This window comes from Mus musculus, chromosome 1, assembly GCF_000001635.26.
Source record: "Mus musculus strain C57BL/6J chromosome 1, GRCm38.p6 C57BL/6J".
NCBI classification, from domain to species: Eukaryota; Metazoa; Chordata; class Mammalia; order Rodentia; family Muridae; genus Mus; species Mus musculus.
This window is the reverse complement of record NC_000067.6, coordinates 176,258,363-176,286,077: the sequence shown is the minus strand read 5'-3', so window position 1 is coordinate 176,286,077 and position 27,715 is coordinate 176,258,363. Positions and strand designations below refer to the sequence as shown.

The window sequence follows — 27,715 nt, the reverse complement described above, 5'->3', positions numbered from 1 at the left end:
TACTTGGTCAGGATGGATGATTGCTTTAATGTGTTCTTGGATTCGGTTAGCGAGAATTTTATTGAGGATTTTTGCATCGATATTCATAAGAGAAATTGGTCTGAAGTTCTCTATCTTTGTTGGATCTTTCTGTGGTTTAGGTATCAGAGTAATAGTGGCTTCATAAAATGAGTTGGGTAGAGTACCTTCTACTTCTATTTTGTGAAATAGTTTGTGCAGAATTGGAATTAGATCTTCTTTGAAGGTCTGATAGAACTCTGCACTAAACCCATCTGGTCCTGGGCTTTTTTTGGTTGGGAGACTATTAATAACTGCTTCTATTTCTTTAGGTGATATGGGACTGTTTAGATGGTCAACTTGATCCTGATTCAACTTTGGTACCTGGTATCTGTCCAGAAATTTGTCCATTTCGTCCAGGTTTTCCAGTTTTGTTGAGTATAGCCTTTTGTAGAAGGATCTGATGGTGTTTTGGATTTCTTCAGGATCTGTTGTTATGTCTCCCTTTTCATTTCTGATTTTGTTAATTAGGATTTTGTCCCTGTGCCCTTTAGTGAGTCTAGCTAAGGGTTTATCTATCTTGTTGATTTTCTCAAAGAACCAACTCCTCGTTTGGTTAATTCTTTGAATAGTTCTTCTTGTTTCCACTTGGTTGATTTCACCCCTGAGTTTGATTATTTCCTGCCGTCTACTCCTCTTGGGTGAATTTGCTTCCTTTTTTTCTAGGGCTTTTAGATGTGTTGTCAAGCTGCTAGTATGTGCTGTCTCCCGTTTCTTCTTGGAGGCACTCAGCGCTATGAGTTTCCCTCTTAGAAATGCTTTCATTGTGTCCCATAGGTTTGGGTATGTTGTGGCTTCATTTTCATTAAACTCTAAAAAGTCTTTAATTTCTTTCTTTATTCCTTCCTTGACCAAGGTATCATTGAGAAGAGTGTTATTCAGTTTCCACGTGAATGTTGGCTTTCCATTATTTATGTTGTTATTGAAGATCAGTCTTAGGCCATGGTGGTCTGATAGGATACATGGGACAATTTCAATATTTTTGTATCTATTGAGGCCTGTTTTGTGACCAATTATATGGTCAATTTTGGAGAAGGTCCCGTGAGGTGCTGAGAAGAAGGTATATCCTTTTGTTTTAGGATAAAATGTTCTGTAGATATCTGTCAGGTCCATTTGTTTCATAACTTCTGTTAGTTTCACTGTGTCCCTGTTTAGTTTCTGTTTCCACGATCTGTCCTTTGAAGAAAGTGGTGTGTTGAAGTCTCCCACTATTATTGTGTGAGGTGCAATGTATGCTTTGAGCTTTACTAAAGTGTCTCTAATGAATGTGGCTGCCCTTGCATTTGGTGCGTAGATATTCAGAATTGAGAGTTCCTCTTGGAGGATTTTACCTTTGATGAGTATGAAGTGTCCCTCCTTGTCTTTTTTGATAACTTTGGGTTGGAAGTCGATTTTATCCGATATTAAAATGGCTACTCCAGCTTGTTTCTTCAGTCCATTTGCTTGGAAAATTGTTTTCCAGCCTTTCACTCTGAGGTAGTGTCTGTCTTTTTCCCTGAGATGGGTTTCCTGTAAGCAGCAGAATGTTGGGTCCTGTTTGTGTAGCCAGTCTGTTAGTCTATGTCTTTTTATTGGGGAATTGAGTCCATTGATATTAAGAGATATTAAGGAAAAGTAATTGTTGCTCCCTTTTATTTTTGTTGTTAGAGTTGGCATTCTGTTCTTGTGGCTGTCTTCTTTTTGGTTTGTTGAATGATTACTTTCTTGGTTGTTCTAGGGCGTGATTTCCGTCCTTGTATTGCTTCTTTTCTGTTATTATCCTTTGAAGGGCTGGATTCGTGGAAAGATATTGTGTGAACTTGGTTTTGTCGTGGAATACTTTGGTTTCTCCATCTATGGTAATTGAGAGTTTGGCCGGGTATAGTAGCCTGGGCTGGCATTTGTGTTCTCTTAGTGTCTGTATAACATCTGTCCAGGCTCTTCTGGCTTTCATAGTCTCTGGTGAAAAGTCTGGTGTAATTCTGATAGGCCTTCCTTTATATGTTACTTGACCTTTCTCCCTTACTGCTTTTAATATTCTATCTTTATTTAGTGCATTTGTTGTTCTGATTATTATGTGTCGGGAGGAATTTCTTTTCTGGTCCAGTCTATTTGGAGTTCTGTAGGCTTCTTGTATGATCATGGGCATCTCTTTTTTTATGTTTGGGAAGTTTTCTTCTATTATTTTGTTGAAGATATTAGCTGGCCCTTTAAGTTGAAAATCTTCATTCTCATCAATTCCTATTATCCGTAGGTTTGGTCTTCTCATTGTGTCCTGGATTACCTGGATGTTTTGAGTTAGGATCCTTTTGCATTTTGTATTTTCTTTGACTGTTGTGTCGATGTTCTCTATGGAATCTTCTGCACCTGAGATTCTCTCTTCCATTTCTTGTATTCTGTTGCTGATGCTCGCATCTATGGTTCCAGATCTCTTTCCTAGGGTTTCTATCTCCAGCGTTGCCTCGCTTTGGGTTTTCTTTATTGTGTCTACTTCCCCTTTTAGTTCTAGTATGGTTTTGTTCATTTCCATCACCTGTTTGGCTGTGTTTTCCTGCTTTTCTTTAAGAGCCTGTAACTCTTTAGCAGTGCTCTCCTGTAAATCTTTAAGTGACTTATGAAAGTCCTTCTTGATGTCCTCTATCATCATCATGAGAAATGTTTTTAAATCTGGGTCTAGATTTTCGGTTGTGTTGGGGTGCCCAGGACTAGGTGGGGTGGGAGTGCTGCGTTCTGATGATGGTGAGTGGTCTTGATTTCTGTTAGTAGGATTCTTACGTTTGCCTTTCGCCATCTGGTAATCTCTGAAGCTAGCTGTTTTAGTTGTCACTGTTAAGAGCTTGTTCTTCAGGTGACTCTGTTAGCCTCTATGAGCAGACCTGGAGGGTAGCACTCTCCTTAGTTTCAGTGGGCAGAGTATTCTCTGCAGGCAAGCTCTCTTCTTGCAAGGCAGGTACCCAGATATCTGGTGTTCGAACCAGACTCCTGGCAGAAGTTGTGTTCCACTCACTAGAGGTCTTAGGATCACGTGTGGAATCCTGTGTGGGCCCTTGCGGGTGTCAGGCGACTCAGCTGGCAAGGTAGCCGGGGCTCGAGTGGAGTGGAAGGGGTTTGTGCCCCAGATCAAGCCCGGGTAGCCTGCTTCCCTATGTACCGCAGTCTCAAGTTCCACGCGATTGGATTGGGGTAGGCGCTGTGTTCCACTCACCAGAGGTCTTAGGGTCCCGTGGGGAGTCCCGTGTGGGCCCTTGCGGGTGTTGGGCAAGACTCTGCTGTCAAGGTAGCCCGGGGCTCGAGTCTCGAGTCGAGCGGAAGGGACTTGTGCCCCAGATCAGGCCCGGGTAGCCTGCTTCCCTATGTACCGCAGTCTCAAGTTCCGCGCGATTGGATTGGGGCAGGCACTGTGATCCACTCACCAGAGGTCTTAGGGTCCCGTGGGGAGTCCCGTGTGGACCCTTGCGGGTGTTGGGCAAGACTCTGCTGGCAAGGTAGCCCGGGGCTCGAGTCTCGAGTCGAGCGGAAGGGACTTGTGCCCCAGATCAGGCCCGGGTAGCCTGCTTCCCTATGTACCGCAGTCTCGAGTTCCGCGCGATTGGATTGGGGCAGGCACTGTGATCCACTCACCAGAGGTCTTAGGGTCCCGTGGGGAGTCCCGTGTGGACCCTTGCGGGTGTTGGGCAAGACTCTGCTGGCAAGGTAGCCCGGGGCTCGAGTCTCGAGTCGAGCGGAAGGGACTTGTGCCCCAGATCAGGCCCGGGTAGCCTGCTTCCCTATGTACCGCAGTCTCGAGTTCCGCGCGATTGGATTGGGGCAGTCACTGTGGTCCACTCACCAGAGGTCTTAGGGTCCCGTGGGGAGTCCCGTGTGGACCCTTGCGGGTGTTGGGCAAGACTCTGCTGGCAAGGTAGCCCGGGGCTCGAGTCTCGAGTCGAGCGGAAGGGGGGGGAAATAACTTTGAAGTACTCAATTAATATTTTACAATTATTTAATCATAACTCTCAGGCCATGGGTACAACGACCAAATGAGGTGGCAGTTTAATCAATTGTCTGACTAATCCATCCACACCATGAACTGAGAGAACTGGAATGTTATGTATTTTATTAGAAACTGTGAGGTATACTGGATTATCTGGTAACTCTTTCATCTACCTTCTGTATGCATTTGTTACCCAGTGAAGCATTGTTACATTTCCTGTCCAAGACAGTGACCAGACATTAGCAACTTGAAAGACTGACTGAGCAAAGCAACTCACTTGAGCCTCCATATTTGGTACCTTGTTAATTGAGCTGGGCAAACCTCAGAATATTCCAGTATTATATGATTTGGTTACTCTTGTGTTGATAAGATTGTAAATTCTACATCATCGTAGGAATTTAGTGTATTGGCTTGTTGCCTGAGTCCTCCATTCTGCCCAGTGGAGGCAGTGGATGAGAGGGCACTGAATAAATGACATAGACTCAGGGAGCAGGTGAGAATGCAGAAACAAGCTCCTTTATTCAGTCTCGGAGAACGCCCTTTATGCCCTCTACCCTCGTCCCATTGGTCCGAAGCAAGCCTGTCCTCCAAGTGGCAGTTCTTGATAGGCTGACATTGTCTGCATCACTAATCTCTAGGCTCTCAGGCAGGCTTCAGTTTGGCCCTCATGTGGAAGTTGCCTCCTAGGCTGTGTAGGCCCCACTCACTGCTAAGCCGAAGTTTATACGGAAGTGGCCACCACCTTGTCAGTGAGGCCTGCCTTTCCTCTTACACTGGCTGTGTGTAAAGGCACTTGGAATGGAGCCCCTAGAGCATCATGATGCTTTTACATCCCTTGTGACTTTTGAGTCTTTGTTTCCTCATTTTCAACATGGTACTATGGTTTGAAATGTGCCACCCCAATTCATTATTGGAAGCATGACCCCAGTGCAGTGATAGCAGGAGGCGGCCTAATGAGATGTGGTAAGTTTGCTTGTACATAGAGTAGAGCAGTCACAGACTGAGTAGGCTTGTTGTTATGGAAAAGGGTTGCAACAGTATCTCTGGCCTGTGGGTTTTATCTGTTGTGCACAATTTCACCGTCTGTTCCAATGCAACATGAAATCCCTCTCTATACATGACCTGTACATCCCTTCCATACATGACCTGTATGTCCACGAAAGCCCTTTCCAGACATGACCTGTACATATATGAAAGCCCTCTCCACACATGACCTGTATGCCCATGAAATCCCTGTTCATACATGACCATAGGTCCTCCCTAACTAACAGCTAAATAAACTTCTATTCATAAATGACATAGTCTGCTCTGATCTAACATTAGAAAGTAGATTCTTACACACGGGGATGCTCTGTTTATCTTATAGGATCTTTGTGAGAATTAAATAAGAAGATGCCATCAAAGACCAGGCAACACAATGCTTAGCACAGACTGCCAAGTGGGAACTGCTAGTCTGAAATATATGTCTGGGTAGATAGACCTATTTTGTTAATAATTTAACCTCTTTTAAAAATTCATTTTCTACCTAACTAATAACTTTTAAAATAAAAATAATAATGCAAAATAAAGCATACTTCTTAGTGAGTATGAATCTTTGCATAGCTATTTAGAAAACATTTTAAATCTGAGAATCCTCTAATTTTTTTTCAAATAGTCTTACGCGCGCTCGACTGGCCAGGAAGAACGACGCTGCAACAGGATCCTTCTGCACACGTTTATTGGGAGAGCTTGATTGTAGAGGCGAAAAGACCTCGAGCCCAGAACTGGTGCTCCTTTTATAGGCCTAGGAGGGGCGTGTCTCACACCCGGATTGGTTATGCACTAAGCCTCATTTGCATGTTCCTCATCTGATTGGCTACTCTCTCTCAGTACCTTACAGAACCTCATTATCATACCTCATTTGCATGTCTCACATCTGATTGGTTATACTCTCAGTACCTTACAGAACCTCATTATCATGCCTGGGCCAGGCAGTGTCTTTGCAAAAAACTTTACTGCATATGTACACATTGGTTGTTTGTCCAATCTTATGCGTGGTGGCCAGCAGTAGTCAGTGCCACTCTGCAACGGCACATGTGGCTTCCCACAAAATAGGAGTGCTTTCATTTAAATTTTCTACAGAAATAAGCTTATAATTAACATCTATTTTGAAAAGCAATGTCATCTTAGCTGTTACACATGCTTTTTGATAACAGAGAACAGAAACATTCTTGGGCCCATGTCTCAGCACAGACTTGCATAATGTAAAAGTCATTAAGATTTATCAGGGAAGTCCTAATTGTTGATTTTTTTTTTTTTTGGCTCATTAGTGGTAAGCCTCTAACAAAACGCAGTAATGCTTAATTAAAATACACATGTGGAAAAAAAAAAACAAAACATGTCATTGGCCGGACACAACAGAAAAGTGGCTGAGATGGCTTGGTGGTAAGGCACTTGCCGCACAACCAGGAGAACAAACCATAAGTTTGGATGCTCAGCTCCTACATCAAAAACTGGGTGTGGGAGGTTTGCATTGGTAACCCCAGTTCTAGGAGAGCAGCAGAGACAGGTGAATCCCATGGGCTCACCAGCCAAGGAATCTAACGGATATGGTGAGCTCCAAGCTTAGTAAAGAGACCCTGGTGGAGAGCAATTGAGAAAGCCACTCAGTGTCGACTTTGGGGCTCACATGTACCCACACACACACATGTACATACACACTAAGAAGTAATCACTTGAGGTTTTTAAACTCGGAAATGATGGAGACCATCGTTAGAGCTAGAGTTAGGCAACTTGCCATTTGTCTCACACTCTGACTTACTAGAAAGTGGATTTGAGTGGGTATTTAATGCCTCTGAACTTTAAATTTCTTCAACAAAAACAAAACAAAACAAACAACAAACAAAAACTGGAGCTGGAAACAAATTGCAAAAGTGCTTTCAGGTCACTTTCCCCCTGAAAGAAACATGACAAAGGGAATAGGGATGTGCCACCGATGATACATGATACACGATGATATTATGGAAATATCAGGTACCACCATAGGTGTAGGGGTTTTAACAAGATATTCCGTTACTTCTCAGTATGTTAGGTCTTAGGTTTCATGCCCACGCTGAACGGTTAGATCCACACAATATTAACAGGTCACAGTCAAGGACATCTTTTAAGTTTGGGTTTGAAATTAGTAGATATGTGTTTTCCTTGCTATTTCACATGGCTTTAAAGCATAAAAGCCCAGATAGCCATTGCACAATAAAGCGCTCCTAGAATAAATACAAATATCAACTAAACGTGAGTTTGTGGCTGAATGCAGTTTCTGCACTAAACACTTTTGATTACTCAAGTGATAGAAGCATTGAAGGGAAAGGTAACAATTGTTATGGTAATGCAGAGAACATTCTGGTGCCCGGCAATTCCTCCAACTATAAGATCTCCCGTAGATCAGGCAGTATTTTCTCAGTCCATTCCTGTCGCAATCAAAACTTGATTTGCAAATCAAGTTTTTTGGAGCAAGCAAAAGTTATTCCTCTGGTGGTTTTAAATAAGAGTTCCTCAAAGGCCCATGTTGCGTAAAAGCTTGGTTCCCAGCCCGTGACAACATTATAAGGTGGTAGAACTTTTAAGACATGGAAGCCTATGGGAAGTATGCCTGTCATTAGAGGGATGCCATTAAAGGGATATGGGGACCTTAGCTACTGCCTCTCCCTTGCTTGGCTTCCCCACTGGGAGGAGAACAGCTTGCCATCTGCTGTGACATACTGCTTTACTGATGTGCCCAAACAGTAGGCAATCAGTCATGGACGGAGCCCTCCTACATCGAACCCCCCCTCCCAAAAAAAAAAAGCCTTTCCTCTTTCTAAATGTTGACGTCTCGGGGATTTCTTACAGTAACAGAAAGCTGACTGACACATCCTCATTTATTTTACGACCTTGAAGCTAGTAGAAACCAAATATAAAATCTGAAGAAGTCATTCCTAAGCAATTAAAGGAGGTGGGTCTAAAATCTGAGTATTTTATTTATTCCTTTTGCTTTTGTGGTGGGGGCGGGGGCAATGAGAGGGTCCCATGGTGGGCCCGTAAAGGCAGAAGACACCTTGCAGGAGTTAATTGTCTCCTACCATGTTCAGGAATCAAACACAAGTTATTAAGCTTGGTGGCAAGTGCACTTAATATATTGAGCCATCTAGCCGGCCCTGAGCTCTGAGTATTGTAATTTTCAATTCTCTCAAAGAAAAAGAAACAAAACAGGATTATGGGGGTGTTAGCATTCATTTGTCTATTCTGCATGGTTTATTGTGTGATCATCATTGAGGCTCTATCGGCACAGTAAAGGATCATGCATGGCTTCCGTTTACAAGAAGCCAATGGGCTGGTAAGGTAAATTATGTATAATACTCACACTGCATTCGGCAGACCAAAGGGTTGTGAAAATGCTCAGGAATACATGTTGTGGGAATCATTTGTGAGTTGCATAAGGTTAATCTTCTCTTAATATTTCTTCCAGTGCAGCAATCCTAGATAACTGGTCATCTTCAGACATCTTTTTCTTCCTTCCAGTAGTTGGAATCAAATTGAATTTGATATAAAATGTTCTTTTGAACATCAACTGGAAAGTTCCATATTAGTGTCACAAACAATAAACTTGAACAAGAGTCAAAGCTAGAAAGAAAGGCTGTGAGTAGAAATGCACACACTTACTAGACTCACTGAGTCCACTTTGTGCCTGGTGTGCTACACTAATGAGGGTCAGCCTGATGCTGTAGAGATTCATGCTCGGCCTGATGGCTTTTGAGCACAGCAGACATTACCTGTGCATCAATGATAATGCTCAGGTCAGTAGTTTACTGTCACATATACGTAGCAATAGATACACACTCCTTTTGCAGTCCTGAAAAACTGGAGATGAAAGAAACTTCCAGAGTATTTTCCCTTTAAAAACACAAAAATCAACTCAGCTTAAAAACGGCCTGATGTGGAAACCATTAGTTTAAATTCTTCTGTGTTAAGTCATCACTTCGTTATTGCTCTGAGTTGACCATCACAAGCCAAGGTGTGGAAGTTACATACTCTTTTCAGCATCATCCCTGTGAGGAAAAGACAAAAGCCTTCTTCCCAAAAAGGCAATTGGCTTATCCATTGTATCTAATTGTATCCCTTTACAATTTTTGTTCATACTTAAACATTGTAATAGTAAAAACAGAGACGGTGAATAATATGATAGATTATTATAGTTTAGAATGGAAGATATTATACAATGGAATATATTACACAATGGAATTCTTAATCTATTGTTGAAGGGATTGGAGACAAGACCTTGCCCTTCCTAGGTAAGCAGATGACCAAAGAGTTACAAACCTAGGCTCCACAGTTTTAAAAGCCTGGCTTAGGTACATGTGTTTGCAAGTGTGGTTTCTCCTTCAGCCACAGATCCCTCACAGGAAAATGGGCTTCATAACATTTATCTTGCAGAATTAGCTGTGAGGTTTAACTACAACCCATAGGTCACTCTGCCCCGTAGCTTAGACTTTAAGACTGAAAATTGTCTATTTGCATTCAGTTGCTTCTTCCTCACATGGTCTGCCCACGGGATTCTATTTCAGCCATTATTTTTTTTTGCATAACATTTGGAGAGACTGTGTGAGCCAGGACTTGGTCATACAAAGTCTGGACTCTACCTCCTGGTATAGCCCTCTCCGGCCATTCTGAATAGACATTTATCTTCACGAGTTTGACAGATTCCAATTTGGAATGTCTTTCTTTGAAACCAATATCTGAGTAAGAATGTTAGGAGTTGGCTGGGATGTGTGGAGGCATTGACAAGGGCTACATAATTTTAACCCCTGCAGATTTTTCCAACCCTCGGGGTGGTTCTCAAATTTACATGGACTTTCCAGGCTTTTAAACTCGGACCTTGCAGTTGTTAGTAATAGTTAAGTTTCATTTTTCTGATTAAAACAACAAACCAAAAAGATATTTTCAGCCATCGACTAAAAGGGAGAATGAACAATAAGGAATTTAAGATTCAGTTATTAACTGCCACTCTAATCCTCAGGCTTGGTTGTCTTAGAATAGGCTTGGTGTCAAAGCCCTTGTGAGCCTGGAAGCTGCAGAAAGAACCGTACAGGAGTCAGCCACACACAAATAAGGAACAAAATCCAAATATTAGATGTAGGCTGTCGCTGGATGGCCTCTACTGAAGTATCAAGTCCAGACAGCTTCGGGACCCTGAGAGCCAAAAAGTGACAGATCCTACAAGGTGGACAGGAGAGGGCTACCCTGGTTAGTGGAGAGGCATGCATTGCATCGCGGCATCCTCCGATGAAGTACTTCACAAAAATATATGTCTGTCCTCTAAGCCATTTTCTAGGGACACCCTTGTTCACGTCCCGAGGGATGAGATGCCTGGGCGCCCGAGATGGGAAGTTAGTGAACTTTCAGAACAAGGATAGATAGCGGAGTCAGAAGGAACTGGAGCTGTGCGGAGCGGAGGTGGAGGCTTCCTGGAGCATCTTCCTCCCGAGTCTTGCCCGCAATCGCGCGCGGACCGCGCTCACTTCACCAGCCGCTCGGTGGTTTGCCGGCGAGAACCCGCGCAGGCGAGGGCTAGGGCTAGGGCAGGGCGAGGCAGGCAGGCTGGCTGGAGAGAGGCGCGCGCAGAGGGCGGCGGCCGGACTATGAGCTCGCCTCCGGGCGGCTGCTCACTGCATCAACCTGCGGGCTCCCGCTCGGCCGCTGGGCCCCTCCCACCGCACCCCACCCCCGCTGCCCGCCCGCCTCGGGGCCCGGGTTCCAGTTGGTGCGGAGCAGCCTCGAGCGGAGCTCCCGCTCGGGACCGCAGCGGCAGGCGACGTCGCGGCCACCTCCGCTGCACCCTGACTTCTGCCACTCGGGAGCAGGCATCCACTCCTTCCCGGTCTCCCTTTGTCCAGTCCCCCCATCCGCTCCCTCCCCCACCCCTTCTCCCATCCTCTACCCTGCGACACCCTCCCGCCTCTGTCCCTCTTCCCGTGTCCCCGCTCCAGTGCCTCTAGCCAGCGCGCTGCACACCCCTTGGAAGATCAGCACCCCGTGTTCTCCGAGGGCGATCGGCACCCTGTGCACCCCTCTCTCTCCTTCAGCTCCATCTCACCGCCCGCCTGGCCTCTCGCTCTCTGGCGGCTCCTTGCTCCTATCCCGAGTGGGTTGCGCGTCGGGCAGCCGCCTGGTCATGTCAGGATGGAGATCCGGCAGCACGAGTGGCTCTCGGCCTCCCCCCACGAGGGCTTCGAGCAGATGAGGTTGAAAAGCCGCCCCAAGGAACCCTCGCCCAGCCTGACCCGAGTGGGCGCGAACTTCTACAGCAGTGTCAAGCAGCAGGACTACAGCGCCAGCGTCTGGCTCCGAAGGAAAGATAAACTGGAACACGTAAGGACCACTCGCTCCCTCCCGGGAGCACTGGGGGGCGGCTAGGTGGTCGATGGAAGCACTAAGGGTGTAGACACCCTAGTGGGGACTCCAGCGGGCACCCCGCCCTCAGGGCCAGGATGCTTGTGTAGTTTGCCAACCCTGAGGCATCTCCTGCACTTTTTACCTTAATGACTCAACTGCATGGAGAAAAGAAAGGTTTGCTTCAGGTACCCCAGTCCCAGCATCCTAGAGATCTCCTGATTGGCTGTTCCCTGTAGGGTTATGTGCATGGTGTTCTTGGGTTACCTGTGAGAAGAGTGGCTGATTATAGGGAGTAGGCTTTGCACAAGAAGGGTTTCAGTGGGATGGTCACCTGGTTCTTTGAAGCTGTTTTACTTAGTGCAGAAACTACAAAAACACTGCAATAAAGTTGTCGCTGATGAACCAGAGTTTTTGGCAGTGTGTACTGTGATGCTAGCAGGAGTTTTTAGGTAGTCTCTCCACCTGAGCCCAAGTGGAGAGAGACTTTGCACTAAGGACAGACCAGAGGTCCCAGGCAATCTGCACCCTGAACGGTGAGACCCAGGAGATATGGATATCCGAACCACCTCCACACCCCTTCTCTCTCCAGTGAGGACTTGGGTCTTTGGCTCTGGGGCTGAGTCCTTAAGACTAACCATTCTAGAAAGAAAGCAAGTCTTTCAACAAGGACTTTTGGGAATCCCTACTTAAAAATCTGACCAGTCAATACCCCCTTAACCAAATGTTAAAACGAAACTAAAAACCTCAACGTCGGTGGACCAGCAGTAGGTGAGAACTGCTGTTAACCTCAGCAGACCTGCAGAATCCAAACTGGTATGTGACGGTTTCCTGGTGTTTGGGTCACATCAATAATGATAAAAGATAAGATTATGGACAACTCTGGAAACTCACGAATCCCCCAGCGGTGTACCACCTGACTCCCATCTGGCCCCTCTAGCCATTCCCGAGCTTTGCCTCACCAACAGTGTACCTAGGAAGAAGCGTGGAAGTAAGTATTTCTGTTAGAAGCCCAAAGGACAGCCCGTGCCTTTTTTGAGGGCTGGATTAAGTCATACCAATGACTAATTCTAAAGCCCGTATTTAAAGCTCCTAGTTGAGTAACAGGCTCTGTTTTGCCTGGAGAGAACCAAAAGGATGCCTTGGCTCCTGAAGGACTGCTAGGGCAGCAGTGCAAGTTGGCTGTTTGAAAGGCAACAGCAATACCTGTTTTAAAACGCTCTTAAAAAATGCTCACCCCAGGATGATGCTCGAAGGGGAAGGAATCAGTGATGTCTGGAGTTTATAGAGGATAGATAGAGTTATCATCTTCATGTAATATAGCTCCGGAGGCTCATGAGAAAACGGGCCCCAGCCTCAGGCCTCAGAGTGGTAACAGAATACCCTTTATTTTCATTTACTCATAATTGTGTGTTCATTTGCAGTGGCAGCTTTAGGCTGTCTCATTTCCTTCACACTCTTACTGAAAATCAATAGCGCAACCTTCTGCAAGTGTGTCATCCGGAGTCCCAGACGCTGCTGCATGCATTATACTGAAATGCTTTTTCCACTGTTTGATTTGCGCTCGAAGTATTAGGTCTACCTCATGGGCCGCAGCAGCTTCACCTTCTGCTTTGAGCGTAGGATGATTGGCTCCTGAGGATGAGAGATGCAGCAAAGGGGAGGTTTGGTAATTTTAGCATCTGCACTTTTCACTCAGATGTCCTAAAGAGAGCACTGTATTCATTTAAAAAAAAAAACAAAAGTCACGTGCCTCATTTAATGCTGAAATCAGAGTATCATTTGTTTGGCTTTTAATGTTTATATGAGATGTATGTTCTATCTTCTATATTTGCCTTCAATTAGAAGTGGAGCTTTTATTTCAAGTGATTTTGGTACATTCTCTGGCCTCTTTGAAATATTGCCATTTTAATGAGTTAGTGTTTACAAGCATGCTATGAAAAGATAAAGTCATATAAAGATACACATTTTATTTGAAATCAAGCACTCAGTGTTTGCATATCCTGTTTTGTGTGCTATGTTATTTAGGCAGATTGCTGTTGATTTATATTTCAGTATGTGAGATTTAAAAGCCTACAACATATGTAACCTGGTATATAGGTACAACATAGAGCATGAAAACATCACATTAAGTTCATTACAAACCACACGCCTCTAGTTTAGGTGTCACAGGGAGCAAGTTGAGGGTATCATAGAACGTCAAGGGTAAGTTAAAAATCACTCCTCTGGTCTGTTTAATCAGATAGACGACCACCCTTTTTTATTATGGTGAAACATGACGAAATAATTATGATGGAGATGATGGAGATGATATGCCAGAAAACAGCCTACTTGGCCATTTGGTGCTTTGAAAGCCAATCTAAATATTTATGGAATAAATAAATTATGACTTCAAATGACACATACATTTAGTCATCACAGTAACGGGATTCCCCAAGATGAATTGTGGCAGTGTGTGGATTCTAGCCAGACTTTAGAGACACGGCTTAATCTGAAAGTCAATAAGACGGTATAAAGTGACAGTTAAATAATATATTTCTGCCCACTTTGCTAAAAGTGAGACTAAGTTGCCTCTTAACTTTGTCTGAAAAACATCAGTTGAATCTCAGGCTATACAATAAGAAAGTGACATGAGTTGGATTAGAAAATGTTCACTTGATCTTGTGCTTGGTTACATTAGTTAGTTGAGACATAGAATGAAGATTTGTATGTAAGTAATGCCCAAAATCCCAGTCCTGGATAGTGCTAATGCAGGGACAGCCTGGGCTGCAGTGTGAGTTCTGGGTTTTCCTGGGGCCTCAGAATGAAAATACCAGCTCGGACATAGGTTCACATGTCCAAGACCCCAGTCCTCAGTATGCTGAAGCAACAAGATCTGTAGTCCAAAGCCAGCCTGGGCTACAGAATGTGCTGTTTCAAAACACTGATGTCACCAACGGAAAGACAGAAATATATGTAGGGAAATGTCCCATTCCTAAGTCATGGTTAGAATGTGCAAGAAGGTTGTGTTCTGTATGGTTAACTCTGAACTTCAAATTCTGCTTGTACATTTGAGAAAATTGAAAGTTTTGGTTGCATATGGAATATTTTATTACTTGTTATAAGTGAGGCTCTTGGTGCTTAGAACCTTCTTAACCTTCCTAATGTTGTGACTCTTTAATACAGTTCCTCATTTTGTGACTCCCAACCACAAACATTATTTTGTTGCTGCTTCATGACTATCATTTTGCTACTGCTATGAATTCTAATGTAAATATCTGATATGCAGGATATCTGCTATGTGACCCTCAAAGGGGTTGTGACCCACAGGTTGAGAACTGCTGGCTTAAAGTGTTTTTGCATCCTGTTCTGTTTCAGATTTCCTATGACTTAAGAGAGCAATGGGTTTGGGAAGCAATAAAAGCCTTATTTGGTGTAGGATTCTAGTATTTTCTTGAGGGATATTATAAAGGATTATGGTTTAGCAAAGCAACAGGGGCAGGAGCCACCCCTGGAATCTCCCTAGGTTGGGTCCCTTGAAGATTTTGATTGTCCCAGAAGACAGTATGAAATTTGGTGTCATTTGGCACTGGATGCTGTTCTTGATATATATTAAATATGCATATTTAATATATATTAAATTGGAGAGAAGGTGAGAGGGGTCTGCTCTGCTCAGTTGTTGGTTTTATGCCAGTGGTGTGACTTTCCAGGTTATACGGGTAAAGGAGAAGCTTTGCTTTGTTCTCTGGGTAGTGCGTTGGTTGTAAATAATGGTCCTAGTTAGACAGACCTGACTTTGAATTTCACTCTATTTTCATAAAAAAAACAAAACAAAAACAAAAACAACAACTATAGGTGAAGGGCTTTATTTACTATTCAGTCATATTTGAAAAGCTATGCATTTGTAACGGTGATCCAATGGTGAATTTTCTGTCTGTTTTTCAGGAACAGATGCCCTATATGTGTCAGGCAGACATTTTTATCGCCCTCCTCATCTGGACAGGCTGGTGGGAATTCTCCTTTTCTGAGTCTACCTGCCTGGCAGAAGGAAATGCCAATGTTCATTCCCCCCATTGCTTAGAAGTTAAGAGAATCTAGAGATGGCTCCCGAAGTGTCTACCCACAAGTGATGCATCTGTATAGCCCATACCTATTAATCAAAGAAAGTTTCATGGCAGGAGTTTACTTGAAAGGGATGTAAAAAGGGATAAGGTCAAAACCCAAAGAGGAAGGGAATAGATCTTTTCCTATCCCTCTATAGGACCACCATGAAGAACCTAGTGTATTCTTACGACTGAGTTAGACGATCAGTCAGACACCTATAGATAAAATGACTTCTCTGGTCTTCCCTGATCTCTGCTTAAGCATGTGTCCTCTTCCCAGTTTTCACATTTAGGATCAGCTTTGTCCGTATTATAGTCCTAGCCCCAAAGCATAAAGACCTTTGGGCCATTAAAGATGCTTCTAGTCTTTGTCTGGTTTTCTGGGAATTTTTCTCTTCCAGGTGCTCTTTGCTTAGCACCTGCCTGGTCATTCTCATCTGGCTTCTTTGCCCTCTCTTGATCTCTGATGACCAATACAGTGGAGTGTTGGGCATTGGGCTATACACAGACAGTCTGGTTTCCAGTCGAGCTGAGCTCAGAACCCCGGGACCCGGTGGTGATAATTCACCTACATGGGACGGAAGGAGTTCTCTCATGTCTCCTGGACTCTGGCTCCTGCTGAAGTTACACCCTCCCTCGGCCTCCATAAGAGAAGCATGGTTAGTAGTCATGTAGGCAATGCCCCAAGCTTCTGACCTTCAGGCTAAACTCCTCCCCAGTTACCTAGCAACAGTAAGATAAATCGTAAATCGGCCCACTACAAGAGGGGCTGTTTGGCCCCTTCTCACTTTCTCATTCCTCTTGCTCTCCTCTCTGTCTTCTCCGCTCCTCTCTCTTCCCTCTTCTTCTCTCTCACTCCTCACTCTTTTGCTCCTACTCCTTTCTCCTCTCACTCTCTTCCTCTCTCTCCCTCTTTCTCTCTAGCCTTTCTCTCTCTCTCTCTCTCTCTCTCTCTCTCTCTCTCTCTCTCTCTCTCTCTCTCTCTCTCCCTCTCTCTCTCTCTCTCCTCTCTCCTTTCCCCCTTCTTTCCACTTGGCCATGGCTGGTTTCTCTCTCTTTTCTACCTTCTCTCTCTTTCCCCCTGCCTTTCTACAATAAAGCTCTAAAACCATAGACAGTCTATTCTCATCAAGGCACGCTGCGCAGACTCTTGCCTATATGGGAACCTCTCTCCCTAAGCTCTTTATCCTGTAACCCTGGGTCTACAGGGTGTTGCCCTGGGCCCCAGTCAGGGGCTGCCCCTTGGCCACCCCCCATCGAGTGGGGTCAGTGGTTCAGATGCCCACCCAGGGCCGAGTGGAAAGCATCTGTCAGCCCTCCCATGTCCGCCTGCCCAGAGCATAGGAAGAACTCTGGCCGGACATGGACTAGCCTCCCTTCCTCCTCCTTCCCCAGCCCCCGTTTAGCTCCCACAGTGGAGACCAGCGCTTTACAGCTCTTTACAACCCTTGTGTCCTTCTTGGCTTGTGCCAGTGAGATGAAATTGCAAGACTGGCCAGGGAATCTCTTTAAACTGGAAGGGGAGAGATGAAGATTGGTGAGAGTAAGTGACCAGGGACTGGCTCTGTGGGTAGAGTGCTTACTGCACAGGCATGAAGACGCAAGTTTGGATCTTTAGCACCTACATGAAAGCCCAGAGCTGCAATATGTGTCCGTAATTCCAGAGCTGAGGTAGATGGAGACTGATAGATCTCCAGAACTCACTGGCCAGTCATTCTACGTGAACTGGTGAAGCTCACTAAGTGGCTCTGTCTCAAAAGGGGGGGTGTGTGACTAAAGAGGATGCCTACCATTGACCTCTGGCCACATACATGCACCCCTGTGCTTTCATATATGCATACAGGCAAGCACATACACACTCACAAAGAATAAAAGATAATTTCTAATGTTCTCACTTAGAGTGAGCATTGTATTTTGGTCTAGTGTCATAACTTAAAAAAAACTCTCCTCTAAGTGTGTTTTACACTTGCTTTAATTGTTGGTGTTACCAGGAAGTAGTAAATAAATGTCAAGTTCACACTTGCCTCCTGCAATGAATTATTCACATGGTGGGCAAAGAATAGACTAAAGAGCCTACACCGTGGTATAGGCTTGTGTTATATAATGCCATTAATGTCCTGCAGAGCACACCCATGAAAGTACTGTGCCCCACTGAGCCGATCAGTAAAGCATGGAGACACAAGCCAACCCCAGGGGATGAATCTTTAAAATGCTCCATTAAAAATCAACCAAACATAGAGATTGGCAAATCCCAAAGGACCATGATGTTCATCAGGATTAGTTCTTGTGATTTTTAGATAGAGAAATGGACAATCTGGGCAGAGGCAATGTTCTCTGCCTCTCAAACTCAGCCACCGAGCAGGGTACATTAGGTGCCTCAAGGGCTCCTTCTAATGGATATCAGTGGGTCCATATATTGCCCTTGTCCCCGCCACGGTTAACATGTATTTGGCACTAATGGACTTCTCTCCCTAAGGATCAGTGCAACAGCTTGTTTTGAAGTTTTGTTTTCTCTAAACTGTATTGGGTGTGGCCCATTATTGATTATTGGATTTAACCATGGTCCAGGATACTACATTGAATTTGAGAAATTCAAGAGGATCCAACTGAAGCTTTATCTCCCCATCTATCTAGCAGTTTAAAAATACCAATTTCTGGCTAGTGTTTCTAAGTTTTTCTTACAGACTTCTGCGTCTATCCCAGGCACACACGCGTAGAACAGGTTTTAGTGTTTCTGTTTTAGCTTGAAGGTTCAAGAGGTCTGATAATGGTTTTTAGCCTCTAGGGTGTGACAGTAGCAAATATATGTTCTCATACCGAATTGACAGGGAGGTGGTATGCAGGTAGAAAGGTGGACAGCATGGCAAAATCCCACCCCAGAAACGTCACCTGAGCTGGCAACATCTGGGCAGTGAGGTACCTGGGGTCCATACCTTTGCAAGTTATGCAATGAAATCTTAAGATGAAACATAAATGTCTTGGTATAGCAGAGATGTCAAACTGCCATGCTTACAGATACATGCTTACCTTCTAAACAAAAGGTATGTAGCATGTTCCTTTCTTCCTCATCCTTTCCCCTCCTCATCCTGTTCCCCTCCTTTCTCTCTCCTCCCTCTTCTCCTCATTCTTCTCCCAGTATTCTCTCTGGCTCATCACGTAGTCCCTCTGTCCTGAAACTCTCAGCGTAGTCCAACTTGCAAGTGATTCTACTGTTTCTGCCTCTCTTGTTCTAGGGATACATGTGTGTGCCATGAGACCCAATGTTCTAATTTTTGTTTAAACGTGGAAAGATGAGTAAAGTTTTAAAACATCACAAACCTAGCCCTTAATTTAAATGGAGACTGTGGCAAATTTTCCCAGGTAGCCTTACCTTCATTACAAAGTTGACTCTCGACTGACCTGTGTATAAGGTTCAGTCCAAAGGATGGGTGCTATGACCACTGAGTGATAAATGTGCTTCTTCATTCTCCAGAACATAGGAAGCCTGTGGACGTGGTATTTACTGTCAATGAGCTTGACCACTGTCCTTTTCCCAGGAAGCTATGAGATTAGATCCAGAAATGGCCTGAAGATTTAGATTGGGAAGATGGTAACCACAAACACAAAACCACCATAAAAAATCTCATCTGTAGAGGCACAGTTGCTGAGAGTGTCTTTTATGTGAAAAACATTGTTAGGAGACTGTGAGGTGAGGGCTTCAATTAAAAAATATGAACTTGTTGAACCTGAATAATACACAAAGACTAGGCTAGGATACCTTTTGGCAACCTACTTATAGTTTTATAAGTACAGTTACAATATGATTATAGTTTTGGGACTAATAAAGAAAAAGCAAAACAATGTAATACTGTTGTCAAGGGTCTCATTGTTTAGAATGGGATAAATTACAGTTTAAAATAAGTAATTAGTACTGTTGGATATTGATAATATAGCATGACAAATGAGTTTGCCCCAATAATATAAAGTTTAAACAAAAATTTTACAATTAATTAATGTAATTTATCACATTATCAGACTAATAGAAAAAAAGTACATAGATGGGCTCAGTAACTGTGGTAGTTAGTTTTAATTTTAATTTGACACAATTTAGAATCACTTGAGAAGAGAGTCTCAGTGAGGAATTTTCTAGACCATGATGGCTTGTGACATGTCTGTGGGAGACTGGCTTGATTGCATTAATTCAGGTGAGGAGGCCCAGCCAGTGTGGGGAGCACTGTTCTCTGGATTTGGATCTTAGACTTTGTCAGAGTAGAGCAAGTGGGGATGAAAAGGGGAAGAGGGGCCTGTATGTATTCATTCCTCTCTGCTCCTGTGTGCAGGAGTGGTATGACTAGTTGTTTTAGGCTCCCAGTCCATTGACTTCCCTAAAGATAGCAGATGAAGAAAACATAAAGCATTTGATTATTTGATGAGAACAAGAATCTAAACATGATAAAATTCTCAGAGAGAAATACAAACAACCTTAATATTCTGATAATGGATTTCTTGAAGAAGAATCCTATGTAATGGTGAGATTTTAAGAATTATCTGCCTAGATTGTGTGAGAGATGCACATATCATACTTTTACTCATCAATGTATCAAAACTCATAGGCAATGCAATCAGGCAAGAAAAAGAAATAAAAAGTATAAAAATTACAAAGAAAATAATAAAATTGTTACTGTTGCCAAATGATCTGATTGTCCACATTTGAAAAATCAAAGATAAACTATAGATATCCTATATGGATTAATAATTCTATTAGATTTGACAGGTAACACAATCAGATAAGAAAAAGATACTTAAAATGAGAATTTAAAAGGAAGTTATTGGTTATTAGCAGACAGTGCAACTGTGAATGTCAAAAGACTCAAGGTAAGCTATAGATGTATTTAACAAATTAGCAATGTCCTTGGACTTGTCAGGGTCACTGGATAAAGGGTCATTTTGTAAAATTAAGTACTAAAAATAATTCCAACATAAAATTAGAGTTGGTATCATTTATATTATCATAAAATATCCAACACTAGGAATAAGTTTAATATAAAGGTTCTTTTTAATCTCCCAGCAGAAGCAATTCCTAATTAAGATTTCAGCAAGTTTGTCTGTATATGTATGCAAACTGAAGTCTATATGGAAAGCAGAGGTTTGAGAGCAGATAAGACAGTGGTGAAGCAGGAAGGAGACTGATTATGGACATCAATATGTATAATAAAGATGAATTCACTTACTCAGTATTGTGGCAGTGTGGGTGAAAATGGCTTCATAGGCTCATGGATTTGAATACCTAGTCCCCAGTGGGTGGCGCTGTTTGGGGAGGTTTAGGGATGTGGCCTTGTTAGAGGAAGTGTGTCATTAAAGGGGGACTTTAAGATTTTAAAGATGGAACATTTCCACTTGCTGTCAGTGCTTAGTGATTGGTTAGTGTGTGAGCTCTCAGCTTACTGTTTCTGCTGCCCTGCCTGTCTCCTGCCATTCCTCTGCTTCACCATCACGGGCCCCCTGGAACCACAAGCCAAAATAAACTCTTCTATAAGTTGATGTGGTCGTAGGATTTTATCGCAGCGGCTAAAAAATAACTAATATGAGTATGGTCTTGGCAGAGGATGAACAAATAGATGAACTGATATATATGAAGGTATAGGAATAGACCTGTGCACGTACAAAATACATTTTGATTTCTCTTTCAAATGACCAACAGTTGTCAGTTTAATGTGACTTATAGAATTAAGATATCAATTGAAACAATGAAACTTCTAGAATCAGTAAGAAAAAAAAAAACTTCATTAACTGGGACCAGGAAAAGTCTTAGTATTTTTAATCTCAATTTATCAGGATGAATAAACTCGACTACATTGAAATTAATCATTTTATTTCTGGAAAAAATTACATTTAGAGGGTGAAGGTAAGTCACACACTAGAATGCTATATTTTCAATTTATACTGTCACAAAAGGTTCATATCCAGAATCTATAGAACACCTACCTAAAATCAGTAAAAACAGACAAACCAAAAGAAACATGAGCATGGAACTTGAACAGGAACTTAACAAAAAAGAATATCTAAATGACACTTGTCACCAGATACCAAAAATATGCACAGGTTTGGTCTTATACTACATAACCATAGAACAGCTAAAATTAAAACGGTAGACAGTATCCGAAATGTTAATGAAAATAAAGATCATCTGTACCTCACTATCTCCTGGTAAGATTTTAATTCATAGAGCAATGATAGAAGGAAAATTAAGTGTATTTTTTATCTTTGTGTTCCAGTGATTAGGATTCAATGTATATATTAATTACATGTATGCTCATGTACATCAAGGATATACAAAAATGCTTACTGAACCATTAACTTAATGGCATCCAAAAGGATGCATCCCCAACATCTATCCATAGCTAAGTGACCACATAATTTATTGGTGTGAGAAGGGATGGTACATGTATATCTGTTGCACAGGCTTGTGATGTTGTGGATGCCTCATTTAGACACAGCAGTAATGAGAAGGAGGAGTCAGATACTGACAGTAGGATTCCATTTATAATGACAAGCAGACAAATCTCAGTTAGGGAGATAAAATTTTAATGACCACCTTGGGGACTGGAGTGAGTCTAAAGGGAGGAGTCTATGGAGCCAGTAATGTTTTCTCTTTTTTGAACAGTGGTTCTGGACACAGGTGACTCCTGTTTTCACTTCCTTCCTGTGGCTCCTTCCTGGGTCCTTCCCTCACCTCAGTTCAGCCTGCTATGCTACCCTGTACACATTTTAAAGTGTATTTGAGTTGAACGTTTATTTACCACCTCTACTAGAGGGCTCTGATAAATTCTTCTCAAGCTCTCTCCAGGAGCTCAGTGAATTGGGACTTGAGCAAAGAGACCTTCTGTACTTGCTACATTTTTGTCAACTTGACACAAAATAGAGCCACTTGGCAAGAGTAACACACACCTGAAATATTAACCATATTAAATTGGCCTGTGGCTATGTTTGTGAGGTATTTTCTCAATATCTAGTAGGTCTAGGCTGTCTAACAAAGGTAGCTGACCAAGCCTGGTACGGCAAGCCTGTATGTGGCCTTGTTTCATGATTTCTGCTTCAGTTCATGCCTTGAGGTCCTCTGATGATGGCCCATGTATTAGTCAGGGTTCTCTAGAGGAAAATAACCAATGGGATGAATATATTCAGGAATTTATAAAATTAACTATGTAAGTAGAGTAAAGCAAGCCAACAGCTGAATCACACCTCAGAGCCTCACAACCCTCTAGTTGCTCATCCTGGAGGCTGCATGCCTCAGAAATTGGAGTCCTAGAGTGATGGTCTGCCTCAGCAGTTCCAATCTGGTGTTGAGAAACTCGGTGGTTCCTGGTGGGTACTGGTCCTTAGTCTGAGTTGGAAACCTAGGAGTGCTGGTTCTGAAACCAGTGAAGGAGTCAGCAGCGAGTGAGTAAATCAACTCAGAGGCAACAGGGAAGACCAAGCAAGTGAGAGCCCAGCGAGCCACCTTGTCAATTTGGACTGCTATGAGAGGGTGCTTGGAACTGGAGAGGCTGGTATTCATTCTCTTAGGAATCTGTATGGGAATTACCAAAGAAATCACAAGAAGTGTTGGAAGAATCAAAGAGGCACACATACAAGACGTATTGCCAATTAAGAGTTCCGAGGTCTTGGTGCTGGGTTATACATTGGGTGTCTTAGGAAGAAGCACTTTCATTGTTTCATTTCTGGCCCAGAAAAATTCCAGCTGGCATTAAGAATCTAAGAATGAACAGAACAGTTTTCAAAAAACTCATTGAGTTGGAATTCTGTCATGTTCAGTTTTGTTTGTTGGACCCAAGATATTGGTATTGTCTCAATCCATATTATCAATATTATAATTGATCATCACTAGGTGCCAGTACCTGCTCATTACTAACGTCAAGCTATGAAAGATTGAGATGTATACAACGAGTCTTTTCTCTCGGGTCAGTTATGATTTAATTGTCCTTCAGAACTCAAATGACATTTCCTAACCCATAATCCTAAAGTCTGGTTGGGTGCCTATGTTTGTTGCTTTTTTAAAAAAATGCTGTTGCATGTTTGTCAAAAGCAGTACAAGATAGGAAGAGTTCATTTTGACTCACAGTTTTAAGAGTACTCTAACCCTCGTGGCCTGGAAGGTGTGGCAGCCAGAAGTTGTGGCAGGCAAAGCTCCGTGGTGGCTGTAATGTGAAGTGGGTGGTCATGTTGCATCTGTGGTCAGGAAGCTGAGAAAGACGAAGGCATTGCCAATTCATTTCCTCTTTTCTTCCCCCCTTTCATTCAGTCTAGAACACCAGGCCATGGACATAGTGTTCTCCACCTTCAGGATGTGTTCCCTCCTCAGTTAAATCTTCATAGAAACAACCTCAGACATGATCAGAGGTGTGTCTGCTGGGAGATTCTCAATTGACAATCAAGATGAATTAACACAGCTCTCTTGTCTTATCCTACAACTCCATGACAGGCATTAGTTACAGAACTCAACACAACTTTTCAAAATTGCCTCATGGTCTATCTTCCCTTTGGCCCCTTGAGTAAATCCCAAGTATCTGGCAAGTTTTCTCACTGTAACATTGTTAATTTTTTCTCTTTTTTTTCATGCTTAGTGTCCAAAATTAAGTCCCAAACTCCAACATTCAACAGCTCCTGGAATAAAGAGAAATGGCATTTATTTTTTCAATATATTTTTAGGGAGATTTATCTTTTTTCCCTCTAATATTCATTTGTCCACTTTTTGTTATCATTAGTAGAACTCCTCTATGTTTATATGGTCAAAATGATTTACTCTAATTTTTGAGTAAGCATATATGTGATACAGGTGCATGCATGTTTGGGTCTTAGTGTCAGTCTGTGCTCTTGAGTGCTGCCGCCCTTAGAGGCCCAAGGCATTAGATTCCTCTGGAGGTGGAGTCACAGGTGGGTGTGATCCACCTGATGTTGATGTTGGAACCTAATTTGGGCCCTCTGCAAGAACAGTACACATTCTTAATCTCTGAGTCATCTTCCCAGCACCTGGTGTTTCTCTGATACCGGAATTATCATCTAGTTTTCCTTTGCTCTTTAAGGTGTTTCCACTTTGATCGTTGGAGACCTGCAGAAGACTGAATTCTCTGACGCTGGACATACCTGCACGCTTTCAGTTTGGAACCTTCCCTTACTTTCTGGTGTACCAGAGTTCTCCAAGCTTGTTTTGTATTTTCCCTACTCCTTCTTACTATGATCTTAGAGACTTAAAAACAATATTAAGTATTCTTTTGTTTAACTACGTCTAATCTCACAAGGCTCCAGAGAACAAAGTCTTTAGTTATGTAACATTTCCAATAAAAGCTCAATGGACATGTTCTGATGAGGCTGAAGCATCTTTAGAACTGATTCTAGTCTTTAATGTATATGTGCAAGCTGATGTAAGCCTGGGTAGAGTATAATATTTAGAAAGGGTACTCTTAGGTGACAATAGGACAGAATGCAGGCACACGCACTTGAATCACAAGAGAGGATATAACACTAGCTGCTTTCTAGTTTTAACTCTGTCATGTTTTTTTTTCTTTCTTCATTGATAAGTGCATAGAACATGTAGTTGAGGGTAAACCTGTAAAATCCTAAGCCAAGCTCCATAGCTTCAAAGTAGCTGTTCTAACTGTGTAGAAGTTCATCGAGCTGCATCGAGGTTTGGATCAGGTGTTTGGGCGCGTGCTTTGATACAGCTGCATGATGTTTTTCATTTGTGAGGTCATTACAATAAAATAAATTTTATGTTTCAAAAAACTTCAGATACATCTTCAAGTATAGCCCTCACATGTATAATGTTTATATCATGAAAATAAAATAATAGCAGAGATACCAAGTGACACAGTGACTTTATGATGTATCTCAAGGTGTGTGTGTGTGTGTGTGTGTGTGTGTGTGTGTGTGCATGTGTGTCTCTGTGTGTGAGCTCATGTGCATGGATATATGCCTGTATGTGCATGGATGTATTTCTATACCTTTTCTGTTATCAGAACATCAACCTCTTCCTGTGAGACTTAGGATCTTTCTGAAGCATTGAAGAATAAACGCAGGGCCATGTGTGTGCTAGGCAAGGACGCTGCCTTTTAGCTGCAATTCCTAGCCCTCTACATGGGAATTAATATCTTCATTCATATTTCCTGTTTCCTAAATTGGAATCATCCCTCTGTCCTCCTTTTTAATGCTTAGAATATTTGGCCAGGGTATAGAAAAGGGGTTTTCAGTGATCATGTGCCATTGTTTTTTATGTTTTGTTTTCTGAGCTAAGAGACTATCATCTGAGCTTTGGAATTCTCTTCAAAAACTTATGTTGGGAACGTCTCAATACCAACATTCAATACCAAGAGAGGATCTCCAAGAGACTAAGAAAACACAAGGAAAAAAAGAGGGAGAACTCTCATGAGATAAGCATTAAACTGTCTGTGTCTTGTACCACATCACACACACTGACTTTTGGTGGGATGCATCAGGAGAAGAAAACCATGAAGAAAACCTTTGTGTCAGTTCTAACACCTGCTGGTAGGATGCTTGTCTTCCATTCTGCCCTGCCTATAATAATGGAATAACAGACAAGTCCTGCAGCCTTGCAGAAAGCAGCAGCGTGAAGAATGGGTTTCATATCCCTGCCTGTTTGGCTTAGCACAGATGAATTGGAAACCCATCCTCTGAGTGGGAGGAAGAAGAGATTGCAGGTTCCTAGAGCCCTAGGGGAACAGCGGACAGGCAATGGCTGTGTCAATACTATAAGGACTTCAACAATGAGCTAAGTGCAAGGAGACATTCAAAACAGTCAGCCATTAGTCGCTGCTCTTATTTTATGAAACTATTGTTTTCCATCTTTTCATTTCAGTGAAGTTTTGACTAGGTTTAGAATAACTGTCACAGAGTTGGTAACAAAACCAAGGAAAGATTGCTATGCTTGAACAAAATAGAAATGGTATTTAAAAAAAAAAACATATTCAGGCAGAAGGCTTACAGGTGGCAGTGAGCCAATGGGTATGGGTAACTGGTTTCCTTCCTTAGGTATTTATTTCCTGTGTCTGAATGCTGAAAAGGAGGGGTATATTCTCACCATCATATCAGCTTAAGGAGCCGCTGGACATCTGACTAAAAGCTTTGCAATACACTTGGTCTTTTTACTTACGCATTTAATTTTTGTGATATTAAAATATCTCTCTTTAGTTTAGAAACCAGCCAGCTATTAGCTAAAGGGTATTTGTGTAAGATTGAAGATCAGTATTGGAAAAAAAAAAAGATTAAGCAAGTCTTCCTTGATAAAATTATTCAGAAGGAAAAAGTTAATATTTTTCATGGAGGGAGAAAATAATTTCCATAATCATTAGTTAAATTTGATTCTCACTAAAACAAGACAGTCAATGCCAGCACCTGCTCTGAGGGTCTGGTATGCATGCTTCTACATTGAAATAAAGATAACTGCTTTTGGGTAAACCGCTGACTTGCAGTTTGAGCTGTTGATCTAGAAAGACTTTTAGAGCTGTATCATTGTAGTCAGTTGGCTTATTTAAATGAAAAGGAGACCTGATACAATTGTCAGACATACTTTCAAGATTAGTCATTTAGTTTGAAGCTATACTGGTTGTGTAGATTTAACATGGCCTCAGTATTTACTTCTACAAAAATACACAAGGTATAGACACCCATGTGGTGAATATGACACTGTTGGCTGTAACTGCCACTCTGACAGGCCATTAAGTGTCTACCCTAAAGACATATTTCTTCCTAAAGAAAAAGTGAAGCCAGCTATTTCTTTCCTTAACATAGGACCAGGAAGGCTGCCTTCACCTATAGGGGGTAGAAAGTGGCAGGCCTGAGTCACTAATGTGTGACACCTAAGATATATATCTGTGTTCAAAGAATTTCATTTCTGTGATCTTCAGGATTGATTGTGAAAGTTCTAGACCAACTGTACTAAACACCTTTGTTGTTCTTATAGCCTTTTATATTTATTCATGTTTTCCTTTAAGTGCTTATACATTTATTTCTGAGACAGGGTCTGATTCTGTAGCCTTGAGTGTGTTAGAACTCAAGTTACTCCTGACTCAACCTCCTGAGTGCAGAGATCACAGGCAGGTGTTATCGTCTAGTTTACAGCATTTAAAACCAGGAGCAAAACTATCTGAGTGTTAAGATTTTTAGTGAGCAGCAACCAAAAGAACTTCAAGATCCTAGCTTTGCCAAAGACCACTCTTCTAATTCC

The 27,715-nt window shown here is 42.5% G+C and overlaps 1 protein-coding gene across 6 annotated transcripts in view; it reads left to right on the top strand.

Moving 5' to 3' along the window:
- The first annotated feature begins 4,565 nt into the window (after nt 1-4,565).
- The window catches only part of Pld5 (phospholipase D family, member 5), a 319,212-nt gene continuing 296,062 nt past the window's right edge, over nt 4,566-27,715 (top strand). For 3 of the 6 annotated variants that reach the window (NM_176916.4, NM_001357846.1, NM_001357844.1), the window contains exon 1: nt 10,766-11,392. In NM_176916.4, the coding sequence (NP_795890.2) occupies nt 11,204-11,392 (189 nt within the window). In that variant the 5' untranslated portion in view covers nt 10,766-11,203. Of the gene's footprint in view, nt 11,393-27,715 lie in introns of all 6 variants that reach the window. The other 3 variants (XM_006496897.4, XM_030254909.1, XM_006496900.4) reach the window with 3 other exon arrangements.